Below are 17,458 nucleotides of genomic sequence, written 5' to 3'. Positions count from 1 at the left end.
AGCACACTATTGAATATACTGGTTGGGAGGTTACAGCAAAGTCTCCCCTGTTCTCTGGTAACATTCTCAATATTTGTGCTGGTAGAAGTAAGATGTTTGTGTTGACATTCCAAACTAATTCACTTAATAGTCTACCATATGGATTGGTGTGAGGTGCACAGAGTTTGAAGATTAGGAAAGATTGTTACCACTCTGTTGATTACGTCTATATGCAGGTGAGGCAAACACAAGATAAGGCAAGGGCTGTGACTGAGCAGTGAAAAAGTAAGTGGGCACAGAGTTTTGGAGAAAGGAGAGAGGAGAAAGAGGGAGAACAACCAAGATGGAGAAAGAGAAGGATGGCTCAGATCTGTGTGGCCTCAATTGGCCACAGGTAGTTATGAATATTTCATAAGGGAAGAATTTTTATAGTTTAATTTGTCTTATCTAGTTGGGCAGTTTATATTAACATTAATTGTTTCAGAGTTTATTGTGGATGTTTTGTGATATGAGGACTTACTGATATAAATCTTATTGATAAATTACAAACCTATTGAGTTTTGATTGGGTTACTGAGAGTTGTAACTATCACCACAGGAGGCCAATGCTGGGGCTGTGAATAGAGTTCACAGCAAAGAGTCACAAGAGGGTGGCTGCTGTTGGGGCCAGAGATGAGCCAGCAGCAATGTGGGGCTAGCCATGGCGGCGCGATCACAGCAGGGCCCAAAGAGTAGCCAGAGTCAGGTGGGATGGAAATTAAAAACTCAGCAAGTTGGGTTGCAAAACTACATTGATTAAAATGAAATGCCCCACAGATGCCATGTCTCCTTCCAGAGCTGGTAGATTCTTCTTTAATATTGACTGCTACAACACTCCACACAGTCACAGAGTTTAATTCAGTATGAACTATTTGATGTCTTTTAAGGGCTGAATAAGAATACACTTTTTAAGACTTTTGTAGGATTTCTCTCCAGTATGAACTGTCATGTGTCGAGTAAGGCCATAAACATTAACAAAGGCTTTGCCACATTCCACACACTTGTGTGGATTGTCTTCAGAGTGAATTACTTGATGTCGTACAAGGGATGAGAATGAGGAAAAGCACCTAGAACACTTTTCACACCTGTACGATTTCTCTCTAGTATGAACTGTCTTATGTCTCCTAAGGGATGAGCGATAAGGAAAGGCTTTGTGACAATTTTCACACTTATAAGGTTTCTCTCCTGTATGGATTGTTTGATGTTCCTGAAGGCTTACAGAACAAGAAAACCTTTTGCCACATTCTTCACATTCAGAATGGAATGTTTGATGTCGTCTGCGGGATGAAGATGAGCAAAAGCATCTGCCACAGTCTTCACACTTGTAGGGTTTGTTTTCAGAGTGAATGTGTTCATGTCTTCTAAGGCAAGAAGAGAAGGAAAAACATCTACCACACTCTACACACTTGTAAGGTTTCTCCCCAGTATGAACTCTCATGTGTATCCTAAGGGCTGAGTGATTACAAAACACTTTGTGGCATTCTGAACATTTGAAGAGTTTCTCTCCAATATGGATTTGTTCATGTTCTTGAAGGTGTACAGGAGGGGAAAATATTTTTACATATTCCTCATACTGGTAGGGATTTTCTCTACAGTGATTTCTTTGATGATCTTTAAGGAATGAGAGAAAGCAAAAGGATTTTCCACATTCTTTACACTTGTAGAGTTTCTCTCCAGAATGAATTCTCTGATGCTGTTTCAGCATTGAAAGATAGCAAAATGATTTTCCACATTCTTCACACTTGTAGAGTTTCTCTCCAGAATGAATTCTCTGATGTTGTTTCAGCATTGAAAGATAGCAAAATGATTTTCCACATTCTTGACACTTGTAGGGTTTCTCTCCAGAATGAATTCTCTGATGTTGTTTCAGCATTGAAGGATAGTAAAATAATCTGCCACATTCTTCACACTTGTGGGTTTTTTCATCAGTATGATTTTTCATGTGTATAAAAAGTGCTGAGCGAGTACTAAAGGCCTTATGACACTCTTTACACTTGTAGGGTTTGTCTCCAGTATGAAGTCTCTGGTGTATAGAGAGTGTTTTAAGAGAACCAAGGGCCTTACCACATTCTTCACACTTGTAGGGTTTCTCCCCTTTATGAAGTCTTCGTCGTTTAATAAGAAGTGATTTACAGTTAGTGGTCTTGCTGTAACAGTTAGGATCATTGAGTGCTATTCCTGTTGAGACAAAGTTGAGATATGAATAAAAGTTAAGCAATGTTCTTTATATTTATATGGCTTATTTATTAAAATGAAAATATTACCTCATATATATTTAACCGTAAATAAAAGTTTGCAGTATATTTTGATGCCTGAAGGCACTGAGAAAAATTCACATATATAGTGGGTGGTAACTATTTTTACTAGAGTAAGATCACAATCAAACAGAACAAAGAAATAATGGTATATTATTCAAAGTTAAATAGCTAAGTAAGTTGTAAGGGCATTTTGCTACCAAAAACAAGCCTTTAAAGCAATATACATATTATAAGGCTACATCCATAAAATTATACAATAGCCAAGCATGAGAAAAAGTTAATTGTGATTGGGTGAGACTGGATTGAATATCACATTTTTATCCTATGTATAAAGTTTTATTTTGAAAAGTACAAGAGATATTTTGCATAAGAAGTAGACTTTCCACATCAAGACTAAATCATATATCCTATGGATCTGGGACAGTACTTTATGTTTTATATTGATGACTGAAAAAGATATACTTGAGTGATAGCAAGACATAATAATAAAATTCAGGTTCACCCATTAATGTTTTTGGTTGGTTGGTTTTGTTTGTTTGTTTTTTGAGACAGGGTTTCTTTGTAACCCTGGATGTACTAGAAATTGGTATGTTTATCTGAGGCTGGTCTTGAACTCAGAAATCTACCTGCTTCTGACTCTCAAGTGCTTTGATTAATGCAATAGGGCACCAGGCTTAGCAATAAAATTACCTATTCCTAAGATTAATTAATTTATAAAATTAAATAACCATTGAGCACCGAGTGGAGAATAGGGCACAAAATAGAAGAGAAACACAGATTGCTGCAGTAGCCACCAAACCAGGAGCTGCACAGTGGGCAGAAGTAGAGACTCACACATCCCAAGGAGACTGTAGAGCCAGTACTCAAGGTAACCGTGAATAAGGGGTTGAATCCAGTGTTTCTGTGGGGAGAATCCTTTGACTACAACTGCTTGTGTATGAAAGTAGAGATGACTAGCAAGTTTGGCTCCTTTATACTGGGTGCACAAATCATGGAGATAAGACATTTTGTTGTGTTTTGGGGACTCCTTTGCCTTATGACTGATGTCAGCCTCTGTTTCTGCTCCACCAATCTAAATACCCTTGCTTTCACCTATAGAACTTTGAATTCCTCAAATGTCTAGTTTTCATGGTTTCTTTCTATAAATATGTCTTTTCCAGGCTACAGGGACTTATGTATGTAAAGCTTAGACACTGATCCACAACAGCCAATATGTCTGTGCTCATAGAATCTATATATTATCCTTAACACTGGGGTCTTTATAAGAGGAAAATACATATTGAGCTTCTAAGATGCTCTGCCTACATCTGAAGACACAGAACAAGTTATGCTTAGGTACATGACTAGGTTCAGTCTTACAGAGAAATAATGCCATTTGAATATAGAGAATGATTTTATAAATTGATTTATATGATTTAGCTCACTGAACACCTGGTTCCAGAGATACAATGAGCCCCACCCACTTCAAACTCAAGCATAACTGACTCAGGTTTCTCCGACGACCTCTATCCTGGATCACACTGGCTCCCTGACTCTGTAAGAGGTAGAAAGGCAACAACAGGACAGCCTGGGGAAAGATACCAAGCACTAGGGAACAGCTAAGAGGTGAACTGTTTCCAGTAGAGGCTGCTATGATTTAACTCATGGTAGAAAGCTGTGTAGAATAAGAACAGCTAATGGAATGCTGATCCTTAAAATGGAGAAAAGAGACAGAAGGCTAAATGTAGTGAGCCATATTGGATTTGGGCCTGGCCGCTTTGTAACTGTATGGCCACAGTGAAGATTACTGCCATAAAGTCATCGGATTGTTGGACAGAGGCCTGTCCCATGTATTTACGGCACAGGAAGAAAAGACCAAGTAGTAAACACCCGGTGTCTCCACTGCATGACCTCTGCTGAGCCCGGCTGATGCATGTGGAACTGACACACCTGGACCACACCTGGGTGGTGGTCAATTTACTTCTGCCTTTTGCTTCCTCAGCCTTTATCCTTGAGATTTAGGCTGGTCTTCTCGGATTTCTCCCTAATTAATTCAGGTCTCATAGTCGGTCTTTTGTAACCGGTCACCAGCCAGGGTTTCCCACTGTGCTTCCCAGATATTTTCTACCTGGAGAACTTGGGTATATAAGTGGTAAATAAAGCTACAGGAGACTCTTCCACTCTTCCGCTTTTCCTCTCTTCTGCTCTTCCTCCCCCCCCTCTCTCTCTCTCTCTCTCTCCCCCCTCTCTCTCTCTCTCTCTCTCTCTCTCTCTCTCTCTCTCACACACACCCCTCTCTCTCTCTCTCTCTCTCTCTCTCTCTCTCTCTCTCTCTCTCTCTCTCTCTCTCCCCCTCTCTCTCTCTCTCTTCCTCTCTTCCTCTCCTGGCTTGACACGATAACCTGTATGTGTGTGTGTATTTCTTTCATCCCGCAGGCTTTCGCCCGATTCTCGGTACCGTGTCAGTGCTGGCGCCGACAGCTAAATTCTCTTATCATAATGCCAAAATCATAGCTAAAGTCTGAGAAATGCTATAACCGTCAACTTAGTGATTATGTTAAGTTTACATACATGCTGTCTAAATGGTGGGTTTGTCTAAAAAATTTCCCTGGAATCTGTCAAGTCCTGATGATTTACCAGTATGTGCTCAAGTCATATCAATTCATCAGGTTACTCTTGATGTGTAGATTGCTTATAATCTTCTTTTATTTAGCTGATGTTGCACAATATCTACTAAGCTGAACAACTACCATCTTCATAAATCTAGCTATGCCTGCTAAAAATCATCACAACTGGGCTGGTTAAATGTTAACATTCCTTCAAAAAAGGAGGCTACAGTCAAGGTCACTGAACCCTCACCTGGGTATCCAGTCCCTCCTCTCAGCTAGTTGTGTTTAATGAGGCATTAATTACATGAGCTTTCAAGGTTTCCTAGAGACAGTAGAATATACAGACCACAAAAACTAAATCTGGGTTGCAGGATTGATGTCAGCAACTGGGGAAACTGTTATATATACTAGCTAAGGGCCCACAGGAAAATAAATACAAGTCAAGCATTTAGATGGCATTTTACATTTTATTCTAATGACGTGAAAATATATGCCTTAAGGTTATGAATTTATGAAAAGAATTCACATTCACCTCTGAATAACAGAACTTTCTGTTCCTAGGCTTTCTCAGATTTTTTTAGCAATTTATATGATGACAGGGAGACTTCTTTTTTTTTTTTTTAATAACTTGAGTATTTCTTATATACATTTCAAGTGTTATTCCTTTCCGGTTTCGGGCAAACATCCCCCCCCCTCCCCTTCCTTATGGGTGTTCCCCTCCCAACCCTCCCCATTGCCGCCCTCCCCCAACAGTCTAGTTCACTGGGGTTCAGTCTTGGCAGGACCTAGGGCTTCCCCTTCCACTGGTGCTCTTACTAGGATATTCATTGCTACCTATGAGGTCAGAGTCCAGGGTCAGTCCATGTATAGTCTTTAGGTAGTGGCTTAGTCCTGGAAGCTCTGGTTGCTTGGCATTATTGTACATATGGGGTCTCGAGCTGACAGGGAGACTTCTAATGCAGATCAAAGCCTAGGTCTTTCACTGGGGAAGCCTCAGGTACTGCTTAAACTTAAACCAACTATTCTAGTCAACAACTAGTCCTGGGGATACCTCTACTTCCCTGCTTTGCTCTGGTCTATGTTATATCACTTCCATGTCTCCTTCTGAATCTCCTGCTTCTCTTCACATTCCCTCAATATCCTCTCTAACCGGAAGTTCTTTTCTCGTACTTCCTGTCCACCAGATCTCTATGGTAACTGAGCAGTAGTGAGACAACACCACTTAAATTGCCTTTGGCAGGTGTCAAAGGCAAACATTCACAATACAGGAAACAGTGATGGCATATAGAAATAATAATACAAAAATTCTGCCAACTCATAGATCTCTGCTGGTATACAATTAACCATTGAAAATACAAAGACACACATTAATTCATGTAATAATTTTCAATAAAGTCAACAATATGTGTGGATGAATAGCATTAACCTAATTCTTAAGAATTATTCATTTATAATATTAAATAACAATTGAGTAATGAATGAGAGAGATAGTAAACAAGGCACAGACATTCAAGACTTGAGGTTCATATGAAGTTGAAACATCAGTGCTCAAGGTCACACAACTAGACTTCATAGAAAATTTTATCTTACACTGTGCAGGTTTATTTTATAATTGTATATTGGACCTACATAAATATATAAATTACATGTACAGAAACACTTAATAGGCAATGCTCCCTGTCAAATTTTAAGACAGGATATCAAACTGGAAATTAAAGCAAAAAGAATCTAGGAACTGCAGATTTCTGAAAGCCTATTGATGAACTATTGAATGAATTCTCCTAGTTAAGGACAGTTTTACTTTTGACTATATCTCCTCAAAGAATATGTATTTGAAATCATTATTACTGTGTGGATGATAAGGGAAAATGAGAAGGTATTTTCTTCATGTATAAGGAATACAAATGGAATGACTTTCATTAATATGACTGTAAGTGATATGAAAGAAACATTTGTGTGAATTTATTGCCTTACTGTTTCACACCTTGCTGTTTAGAAATGTATGCAATTTTCTGAGACATAGAAACAGCCAAAAGTCTGTTACTGAACTGCCAAATGTGACACCATATTGCCTGAGTTTTATCCAACTGCAGCCCCAGCTTACCTATCCTGCTGAGAAAATGTTCTCACACACTGTCACCTTAAACTTTGGAATATCCACTGTTTTACAGCATAAGACAAATTGTTCCAATATTGGAACTGAAACTTGTGAAATGTGAAGCTTCTTTCCTGCCTCTAGTATGGTATAATTTGGAGTTAGGCTTTATAATCCAATCATGACTCATTTCAGGGAAAAGGCTTCTTTCTGCTGTGAACCTTCTCTCCAAAGCCAGCAAATACATGACTCTTAGACAGGCATTGAGAAGTATTCCCCTCCATCTCCTGCAGATGCAACATTTGAAAACACTTGCAAGGTTCTACCAATTAAAGGACTCAGAGTGTGTCTGAGTCACCCAGGCTTAGAGGATTGGCACAGCAGAGTTGCCCTGATATGACCAAGGCACCAGCAATCTTACACCAGGACTGGATTCCCAGAATGACCACTGTGTTTCCTAATAAGGACAGAATATGTTTTTTCAAAGGAATGAGTAGATATTTCTGCCTGGAATTGATTCTGGTAAGGATATGAATGTTGATGAAGACTACTTCTTAGGTTCCTCCACTGAGAGTGAAAGCACTGGTGGCAGAAATCCTACTTAGAGACTTTTGGTGAAATCTTTGTCTTCTTTGTATTTTTCTGTGTGGTCTAGTTTCAGGTGTGGGTGTAAATCCTGATGAGAACTTCTCCCCGGAAATTTTATCTAAGACTCAAGATACTGACTGAAGAAGGAATGCATAAAATTTTCTGTTAAATCCTTGTCTTGTACCATTTCTGTGGATGCTTAAAGAGTGACTGCATCTCCCACTTTGTCTATGCTGCCTTCTCTATTGTTCTGCACCTTACTTTTTGTCCCTTTCCTTCCCTCCTTGCTGATCAGAGAATCAGGCCACTGTCTGAGCTCACTTTGTCTTTAAGGCAACCGAGACCTGCAGTGTTTCTCTGTCCTCTAGCCTGTGCTCCATGAGTGTTGCCAACCTACTTTCTGAGGTTACATTATTGGGTCTGAAAAAATACCATGTCCTCTTCTTCAGTGTGCTCATTCGTCTACAGCACTGAGTTCTCCCATGATGGTCTTCTCAAGAACCCAGACCTAGTCAACCCCTAGTCTCACACTCAGAAAGCTCTGTGTTGGCTGCTGGGATCAAGATATATAATCTCACTGGCACATTCATATATGATTAGATCCCAGTAGGGGCAGCACAACCTCTGCCGCAAGAACACAATGGAAATGGGGAAACTCTAGACCAGGGGCTGCACTGTGGGAATGTGCAAATCCACGGACATCCCAAGTGTCTAGCCAACATGTAGGTTCAGGTCTCTAGCTCGCTGTGAACAAGAAATTGTTGCTATCTTTTCTGTGGGAGATTCCTTAGGGGAAACAGGTTGTGCAGCAGGAGACTGGAGACAAGTTATACTAGGTCCTTTCTACTGTGTTCCCAGGAATGCATCCTCTGACATTCTGTCTGTCCTTGGGATTCCTTTGGCCTATGGCTAACGTAAGCCTTTGTTTCTGCCCCACAAAGCCTGGATACTCTTGCTTTCATGTATACCATTTTGTAAGTTCCTTAGAGGTCTGAATTTTATGGTTTCCTGTCTGACTGTCCATAGGTTAAAGGTGTAAAAGATAGAGGTTTGACCCACAAAAGAACTACATGTCCCTGTCCCTCACCTAGCATCATATTATCCTAAAGCTTGGTATCTTTATAAAAGGGAAAAATACATACATACAGAATGACTGTGTTGTCTGCCAACATCTGCAGACACACAAACCAGTTATGGATGTGTAAATAACCGTGTTCTGTCTTATAGAGAGGTAAATGTGTTTAGAATACAGATAATATTTTTTTAAATCATAAGACAATGTTTTAGCTCAAAACAAAGCTGGCTCTAGAAATAGGAAATGCACCAACCATGACAAACCCAAACCTAACTGTCTCACATTTTCTTCCACAGCCCCAGTCCTTCCTCAGGCTGGCTCCCTGGCCCTGTAACAGGCAAGAGGACAACAACAGAAGAGCCAGGAAAACACATCACACACCTGAGAATAGCTAAGAGGTGAATTGTTTGCCATAGAGGCTGCTATTATTTACCTCAGGGTAGAAAGCTGTGTAGAAGAAGAACAACTAATGGAGTTCACATCCTTTTAAGGGATAAAAGAGATACTCTGTCTAAAATCTTTCAATCATAACTGCAAAATCATAGTCAGCTAAGTTCCTTAGACGTTTAGTGTTTAATCAATGTAATGATGATCAAAATAAATCTACATGCTCTCTAAATTGTAAAGATTGTATTATGCTTTCTATAACATTTACCTGGAAATGGTCAAGTCATAATGGTATACTAGCATGTGCACAGGTAATATTAATTCATCATATTACTCCCTGGGTGTAGTTTGAATTCAATCTTATTTTATCAAGCTGATGTTACTCAATATCGTCTAAGATGAACTACTACAATCTTCATAAATCTAGATGTGACTTCTAAAAATAACCACACATTGACTTGTTAATATTCCTCCAACAAACGAGGCTACAGGCAAGGTCACCGAACCCTGGCCTGAGTATCCAGTTACTCCTTCCATTTAGTTGAATGGAATGAGGCATTAATTTCATAGGATCTCAAAGTTTATTGGAGACACTAAGGGTATAAAGACCAGGAAAATTAAAATTGAGTGGATGTATCTACCTAGTGATGGGTACATACTGGGAAAGAGACCCCATAAAACTATCTTGTTTAATAACTTTCCTATTTGTGAAATTTTCTAGAACAAATGATCAATTTACTTGTTAATGTTATAGTATCTTACTTGAGATTGTTTAATCAAGGCATGTATATGGAAAAGTTTGGATATTGGGTCCAAACGGATGAGCTGTCTCAATTGATTCGTTGGTCAGCAGATTGAACCCCTGTTTTATACTTCCCCTTCTTGGCTCTGTTTGCATAGTCCTGGGCAATTTAAATATCTAAGCGCTTGCTGACATGTGAGATTTCTATCTCAGGATGAGTAAAACAATTGAAAATAAAGCATGAACTTGAAAAAAAAGGGTTAAGTTATTTTATATAAGGTAAATTATATAAATATATAAATAAAAAGTAGCAAAGCCAGAAGGCTTTAAGTCAAGTGACAGGAGGTATGACTGTGATATATACAAATTATAGAGAATGACACTGAAAAATAATATACTTAACAGTCAAAAGTCCCTAAAGTTTTGAAGGTCCATTCATGTTACCAACAACTGACTTAAAGATGTCTATCTAGTCACCCGTGTCTTTGGTGACTTGCTTAAACTTTAGCAATTTGAAGAACCTGGGTCATGACAAGACCTGTGTGATAATTAATCACACACCTTCTTGTTCTTACAGGTGTCTTCACGAAGGTCAGCCTTACTTTTCTCTCCTCTGATTGTATTCTTTGACAAAACAAGCTACTAAACGTAGATGATCAGCTGAGTAAATTCAGATTTGTAAGTTATACCATAAAGGGATGTAGATAATGAGGTTACAAGTTCCTCCAAGGACTGAATTTACATATCACTTCTATTTTATTGTAAAACATCCTCAGATCAAAATTGGAATTTTCAGGATTCAACTGTTTTATATTATTTATTTTTATTAGAAAGTCTTTAAATTGAAGAAATGGGTCTTTTTAAGACCACTCATTAATTTATTTTATGTATATGAGTACAATGTAGGATTCACATTTTGAACAAGGATAGATTACTTCCATTTATAAAATACTAATCTTATAAGAGACATTAATTTACTGTAAACTGTTGTAACTAAAATACTTAAGACATAATAGTTAATAAGTAACCCAGTGAGTAAATATCCTTAATATAACCAAATATGTTTACAGTCGTGCTGAATACAAAAGAAATTCATTTAAAGAAACACTATTAGAGGGACAGATCAATCTATATCTTGTTATATAGGCTTCTGTACCTGTTTTACAAGTTAAGCCTAAAGGAGATAACTCAAACCAATTTAAAGTTAACTTAAAGTTTGCTTAATATGCAATGATATTCAAAAATCAGCTTTACTTAAAGAATTAGTTATTGAAGTTGAGTAGTTGGGTAAAATGGGTTATATCTATGGTGCGCTTACATGGCAGTACACATCCAGGATAGATTAACACACTTGCACTCCAGTGAAACACAGACATATCAGAGTAAACGGCCTACTAGCCTCACAGGATGGGGATGCATGGGGAATAGGACTGGCCAACGTCTGCTGCTCCTGACTCCCACTGGCCTATAAGCCAGACAAGGAATTCCTACTCCTTATGTGCAGGGAAGATGAATTACACCTCCTGTTTCACAAGACAGGAGGATGGAGCCTCTCATGCTGAAGAGGTTCTTGACTCAGCAACCACAGTCTAAAAGTCTAAAATGGAGACACTCATTGCAATTACTCTGCACTCACTGTCTCTTGATCTGATCATTGAGGATACAGTGTACGGGGGAAACCTGTACCAACACTTGTCACCCAAATGGTATGGGAACTAACATGCAACTTCCAATGGTCATGTCCCTGATTTCAATTCTCCTTCCTCCTCTTATTAAAGTTAATCACTGAGCTAAAAAGTCATTGTCTGATTCTGTAAGCAGTCCTCAGCAGAGTGTGAGACTGCATATGACAGAGGCTCTGCCACAGAGCCAGTCAGCACAGCAGGCTGAACTGGGGGCACTCCCTTCAACTAAGGTGCATGTGCCACAGACCCACCACAACCAGGTAAAGAAAGCAATATGGCCTGAGGAGGAGGAGATGTGGACTGTGAAAGCTCACCCAGAGCAGTCTCTCTGAGACACATTCCACAGACACCTGGGATTTTATTAAGCCCAACTCTGTTTACAAACCGGGAAAACAATGGCTCTGTGCACACATGGAGGAAATTTAAAGAATTAAACATCAGACATTTAGAAGGGTCCATGAGGTCCCTTTCTCCCTTTTGACTACCAGTATTATTAACCATAATGCTTCCTTCAGGGCTAGACATGATAGAAACCAAGATTAGACTTTGCAACAAAACACTTCACAGATATTTCTGTCAACAGTAATTTTATAAATAAATAACTGATTTTTTAAAAGACTTATGCTGAGGTATATTTAAGGAACAGTCACTCCATGTAGACTCTATACTTTTCTGGAAAAAGAATATGCTTTCACAGCTCTGTAACAGGCCTAAATCTATTAACTTCCATGAAAGAGAGGCCAATAATTCTGTCAGTATAGCTGGTTTGGTGGAGATCCAAGGCTGAATACTTTACAGGACTCGTGGAACATTTTATCCTTCTCTTCTGAGGTCTAATAATCTGGATTCGCATGATTACCTGGTTGCATAAATTTGTTGAAAAATAAAAAAATCTACACTTTAGTTAATGGACCTAGTTTTCAAGGCAACTCCTCAGAAAATAATTCAGTGATTTGAGCCTTGCCTAAGACTAGTGGGAAATAAACTCTCCTAAGTGTCTTCGGCTTCTCTCAGTTTAATCCAACTGCATAACAGAACTGAAACTTGAGCTGCCTGCCCCTACCTGCATCTGTGTAATGGAACTATGCAATTGGCTTTATAAACCCAATCATGTCTCACTTTGGTGTAGAGATCTTTCTGCCATGAGCCTGCTCCCAACTCCAGCAAATCAGTGACTCTCAGTCTCACCAGCACTAAGTTGCATTTCCTGAGTCTAACGTTACTGTGGAGACTCAACAAAACAAAAGCCTTGAAAGTCACAGTAAATACAAGCACAGATTACTGTTGCGGAGATGCAAAATTTAAGAGAATTAACTATCACATATGCTTGAAAGATGTGTTCTTTCACAACAAAGAATGAAGGCGAGACCTAAGGAATTATCCTGCCTTTCTATTGAATCTTTGTGCCTTTGTGTTCATGATCACCTCAGTCTTACAGACCTGAATGTACAGTAGCTGCCTCTTGTCTTTTCACATCCATAGGCTCTGGTCTTTGCTCCAGAAATGTCACCAGCTGTGGTTTAGAGACAGCAAGACCTGTTTGGAGGAAAAGAGAACAAGGTTAAGTGTTCTTTACTGGCAACTGACATATCTTTAACAATACAGTGCTTATAAGGAAAGAGATGTTGCAATAAATGACTGCAGACAATTACTTCCTTAAATGGTTTCTGACAGGATCAATAAATATGTGAAGGAATTTGCAGTATCCAGATTCTGAGTTTACATTAAAGGGAAAATCATTACAACTGAATTGTGAAAGGCTTTCACAAGTGTGGTTCATGCCTCATACCAGTGCATTTCCAACAGTCCCACTAGACTACAGGATGCCATGCTTCCAACACAGACAGGTTAAAAAGAGAGAGAAGAACAAGGAAATCTTTTTTAGCTGTGGAACAACTTCCCTAATTTTTCTGAAGATGAATGGTATGAAACTTACTGGTCAAAAGCACCATCTTCCATTAGACATTGTACATGTTGATGGTGAGATACGAATTCTCTATGGATTTAATGCTCACCCAGGAACACAAGGTTGCTGTAATTTTCCAGCATCACGTCCCTGTACAGACTCCACTGAGCAGGCTCCAGCCACTCCCACTCTTCTGGAGAGAAATCAATGGCCACATCCCAGAAGGACAGCATTTCCTGAAATAAAGACCAGTAAATGATACCACGTTTTTAATGAAAACCATGAATGGTCATATATAAATACCATTGGGCTCATTTGTTCTCCTGTGCACATGTCTCTAGCTGTGGTCATGTTAGAAAAGAAGTGTAACTGAGAAAATGCCTCCATCAGATTGTCCTGTAGGGAAGCCTATGGCATTTTCTTAATGAGATGGTACACACCATTATGGGTGGTGCCCATCCTGGGCAGGTGGTTCACCCACATTACACCACACACACACACACACACACACACACACAAAACACACACACACTTCTACTGGAGAACGTCCTCGTGAGGGAGAAGGTACTTGTCAATACAAAACAGGTAGACACACGAATGTGAAATCAAATGAAAATAGACTCTGATGAGGTGGCTCTGGCTTTCTGGATTTGTTCAGAGTTCAGCAGTGACAAAAAGCACAGTGACAAGGGACAGGAGATTGGTGAGGCAAGGAGTAAAGCAATAAATGAAGAACTTACTTACAAAATGTAAGTATGTGAACACATGAAAGAAATGCGAACTTGGGACAGATATGACCCTGCTCTTTGGTCATTTTTCCTTCCTACCTTTTACCTGACAGATATTGATTGATGCGTTCATGATGTTCCTAAATCACGTTTTGTACCTATGACACCTGAATATCAATGTGCAGGAGCTAAGAAATGTATTTTCTTCTTTCAAATGTTTTTAATTTAAGAATTTATGGAGGTGTGGGATATGAAACAGTCAGAAGATGGAGCGGGAGAGGGATAAAGTCTGGACTGTAAAAAAAAGATTAAAGAATAATTTAAAAATATAAAAAATGATTTTTTGTGTTTCACATCTTATTGAGAAAAATCCCAGGATGACCGGTGAGAACCATCCTACATTATGTTTCCTTTTATGACTATATGAAAGATTTCAGCAACTTCAGTATGAATGAGGTATTTTGTGATAATTTCATGAGTCAACTTTGGATAGTCTCTCACGGTTCTGGTATACCTATTTCTTCAAACACCGTGTTCCAGGTTTCTAAAATGTACACTGTATGATTCCTGCACACATCCAGGATCTGGGAAAACAGTACTGTGAACATAGGTCTCCCTTACAGCACACTGTTCCCCAGCACCTAGTGTGATCCACTCTCAACTTCCTGATCTTGGCAGCTGATGGGATTATAACTCTTTATACTTAATTATGAATGCAATCGTATGGTCTTTCTGCTGAAAAAATTTCCAGTTTTATCACAACTGAGAAGCTTGGTTTGTTTTCCTGAGAAATTGTGTAATTTAAGTATAATTACATCACCCCCCACCCCTTTCAAACTCCTCTCATTTCCCCAGTACTCCATCTCAAATATATGGCATCTTCCTTAATTACATATATGCATAACTATATAAATATGAACTGCTAATTCTGTTCATGTTTGCCTGTACCTAGGTTTTGAGGGCTGACCCCTTTGCATCAGATGAACAGTGAGTGGCTTCATCCTTAGCGTAGACATTCCCCATCTCTCAGCAGCTTTTAAGTACATTCCAGCGAAGAATGAGGTCTATAGGAATGAGGTCCTAGGAGATTCCCACCTACAGGGTATCAGGTATATTACTGCTGTCATTGTTCAGGCAGTCCTGTTCTCCCCTGTTTGGGGTTCTCCCTTCTTTCTTGGAAGACTGCAAATCACCCGCCAGTACTATGACAATTTGTCCTTAGGTAAGAAGTGTTTTAGGTGAGACTTGGAGGACTGTGTCTGAAGTGCATGGTGTTTTCAGCACTAGTAAAAAGGAGGAACCATGCTCCCAAGGCTTCTGATGCAGTGGAAGCATACTTTGTAAGAATAGAATAGCTGCACTAAAAGTGTCTTTTAACATAGGACAGAGTTAAGCAGCAAAGGGAAGGCCAATACATCTTCAAATCTACATCTTCAAGCATACCAGAGTAATTTGGTGAATAAATACCTTTTAATTCCACCAGAGAAAAGCAACCAAACGGTGTTGAAACACCTTTGTAGCTAACATAGGACATTCCTACCTTTACCAGTGTATGAAGAAAAAAAAAAAACCTGAAGATTCCTCTCCCTCTTTTTTAAAATATGAGACCCCCAAAAGCAGGGGAAATTTATCACCATGAAGAGTGGCAAGAGCCCAGAGTAGAGTGAAAATAGGAAACAGTGCTCTCTAAGATAGCTAGCCCTGGTTCCCAATGGAAAACTAACTTGCACTGCCAGGACCACTCCATACTAGTGCCGAGTGCAAAGGGACTCTGTTCTATAAGGGAAAGTATCTGCTGTCAGGGTGCCAATCTTCTGTGAGATGTTGTGGGTAGTGGGTGGTAGGCCTTTCACCAGGATATCATCAGAAGGGATTTTAGCTAATACAATTGGTGGCAAAAATTCAAGGAAATAATACACTTGCAAAATTCACTTTCTATGAGGAATAAATGCAAATATGTCTGAACTTAGGCAGGAACACTGTCACCCGTTAACAAGGGCTACATATGCTCACAAGAATTGGGAAGTGATAGCTATGCTCCACTTGAATGGAGTTGGCCCCAAAGGCAAGCTACAGCAACAGAATGGACAGAGGAGATGGATTAAGAACTCTTAACATCTCCTGTTAGTGTACCCCAAGGTTACCTTTTCAGAGAGTAAGACAACAGCCAAGGCTAGCAGTACAATGGTGGGAAGTCAACATGAGATGCAAAAAGAGGGCAGAATTGCTGACCAGGAACCAAACAATAGCAACCCTCCATTCAAAACCAGCCTATCTATTCTTTACATAGCATAGAGTTTAGAATACACAACACCCATCAAGAAGCAGCAAATCCTAAGTCTTTGTCCCAGCTCTATATCCAGCATGAAATAATCATTAATTTTTGCTTTAAGCCACATTATGAAATACTATGACTTAGAGAATAGAATGAGAAAAAGAAGATCATATAATTTGGATATTACATTCAAAATAAATATCACATGCTTTGGTCTATATGTTAGAAATCTAGATGGAGGTTTGAATTTTCTATAGTCTATATACTGTTTTGAGTTTTCTTAAAGCACCAGGTAAGGGAGTGCATCCGATGAAGAATGGGGACACTCATGCTGATCAATCTGATTTATTTTTAAATTGATCCTGGGATCAAGAGAGCAATGTAATCCAGATGTTACAGAATTGGCAGGGACAAAAGACATACTTTTCAACTGAAAATTGATATGGTCCCCTCATTTGACAGTGACTATGGAGGACACTATGACAAATACTTTTAAAACATAAAATGACAATGTGATAAGAATCGGCACTCCTCAGGTTGAATCTTTGCATAGGTGTTTGGCTCCTGTTCCAATCCTCTGTAATTTCTCTTCATGGCCTCTGACATAATCATATACATCAGCAGGATCTGAATGTCATCACCCAGCACAGCTCCCCTCAGAGTTTTCCAGGTATGCCATGTCCAACACAGCAAGGTTCATGCATGAGTTGTAGACATGTAACTCCTTCCCTCATCCTAACGTTAGGATTCAATGAAGGAGGCCAGGTGATTGTGGCACTTGCCTTCAATATCTGCATGGGAGGCAGAGCAGGCAGATGTCTCAGTTCGAGGACAACCTAGTCTACAAATAGTTCTAGGACAGTCACTTGCTATACAGAAAAAAACGGTCTTGGGGTGTGGGGTAAAGAATACAGTGAAAGAAGCCTGGGAGGATGAAGAGGAAATGAGAAACCCAGGGGAACTGGACTCAAACTTGTGTAAGTGGAAAGGATCCCACATTTGCAGTTTGCTTCACTAGATGGAGATGGCAGTACCATGTGAGGGACAGTGGGGGAAGTGGTTTTGTTCCTGTTAAATGTAAGCAGCATCTGTAAGCAGCTGGACTTCTGGGACA

At 39.4% G+C, this 17,458-nt stretch overlaps 1 protein-coding gene across 2 annotated transcripts in view; it reads right to left on the bottom strand.

Moving 5' to 3' along the window:
• Positions 1-538: 538 nt before the first annotated feature.
• Positions 539-17,458, bottom strand: part of LOC116896254 (zinc finger protein 58-like) — a 43,896-nt gene continuing 26,976 nt past the window's right edge. Inside the window, exons 1-3 of one of the 2 annotated variants that reach the window (XM_032897327.1) lie at positions 13,451-13,574; positions 12,876-12,971; positions 539-2,195 (exon numbers count right to left, since the gene is read on the bottom strand). In XM_032897327.1, the coding sequence (XP_032753218.1) occupies positions 886-2,195; positions 12,876-12,971; positions 13,451-13,574 (1,530 nt within the window). In that variant the 3' untranslated portion in view covers positions 539-885. Of the gene's footprint in view, positions 2,196-12,875; positions 12,972-13,450; positions 13,575-17,458 lie in introns of those variants that run through there. The other variant, XM_032897328.1, reaches the window with a different exon arrangement.

Source organism: Rattus rattus, chromosome 3 (assembly GCF_011064425.1).
Source record: "Rattus rattus isolate New Zealand chromosome 3, Rrattus_CSIRO_v1, whole genome shotgun sequence".
NCBI lineage: Eukaryota > Metazoa > Chordata > Mammalia > Rodentia > Muridae > Rattus > Rattus rattus.
The sequence above is the reverse complement of the archived record's forward strand: the minus strand, read 5'-3'. Positions and strand labels throughout refer to the sequence as shown.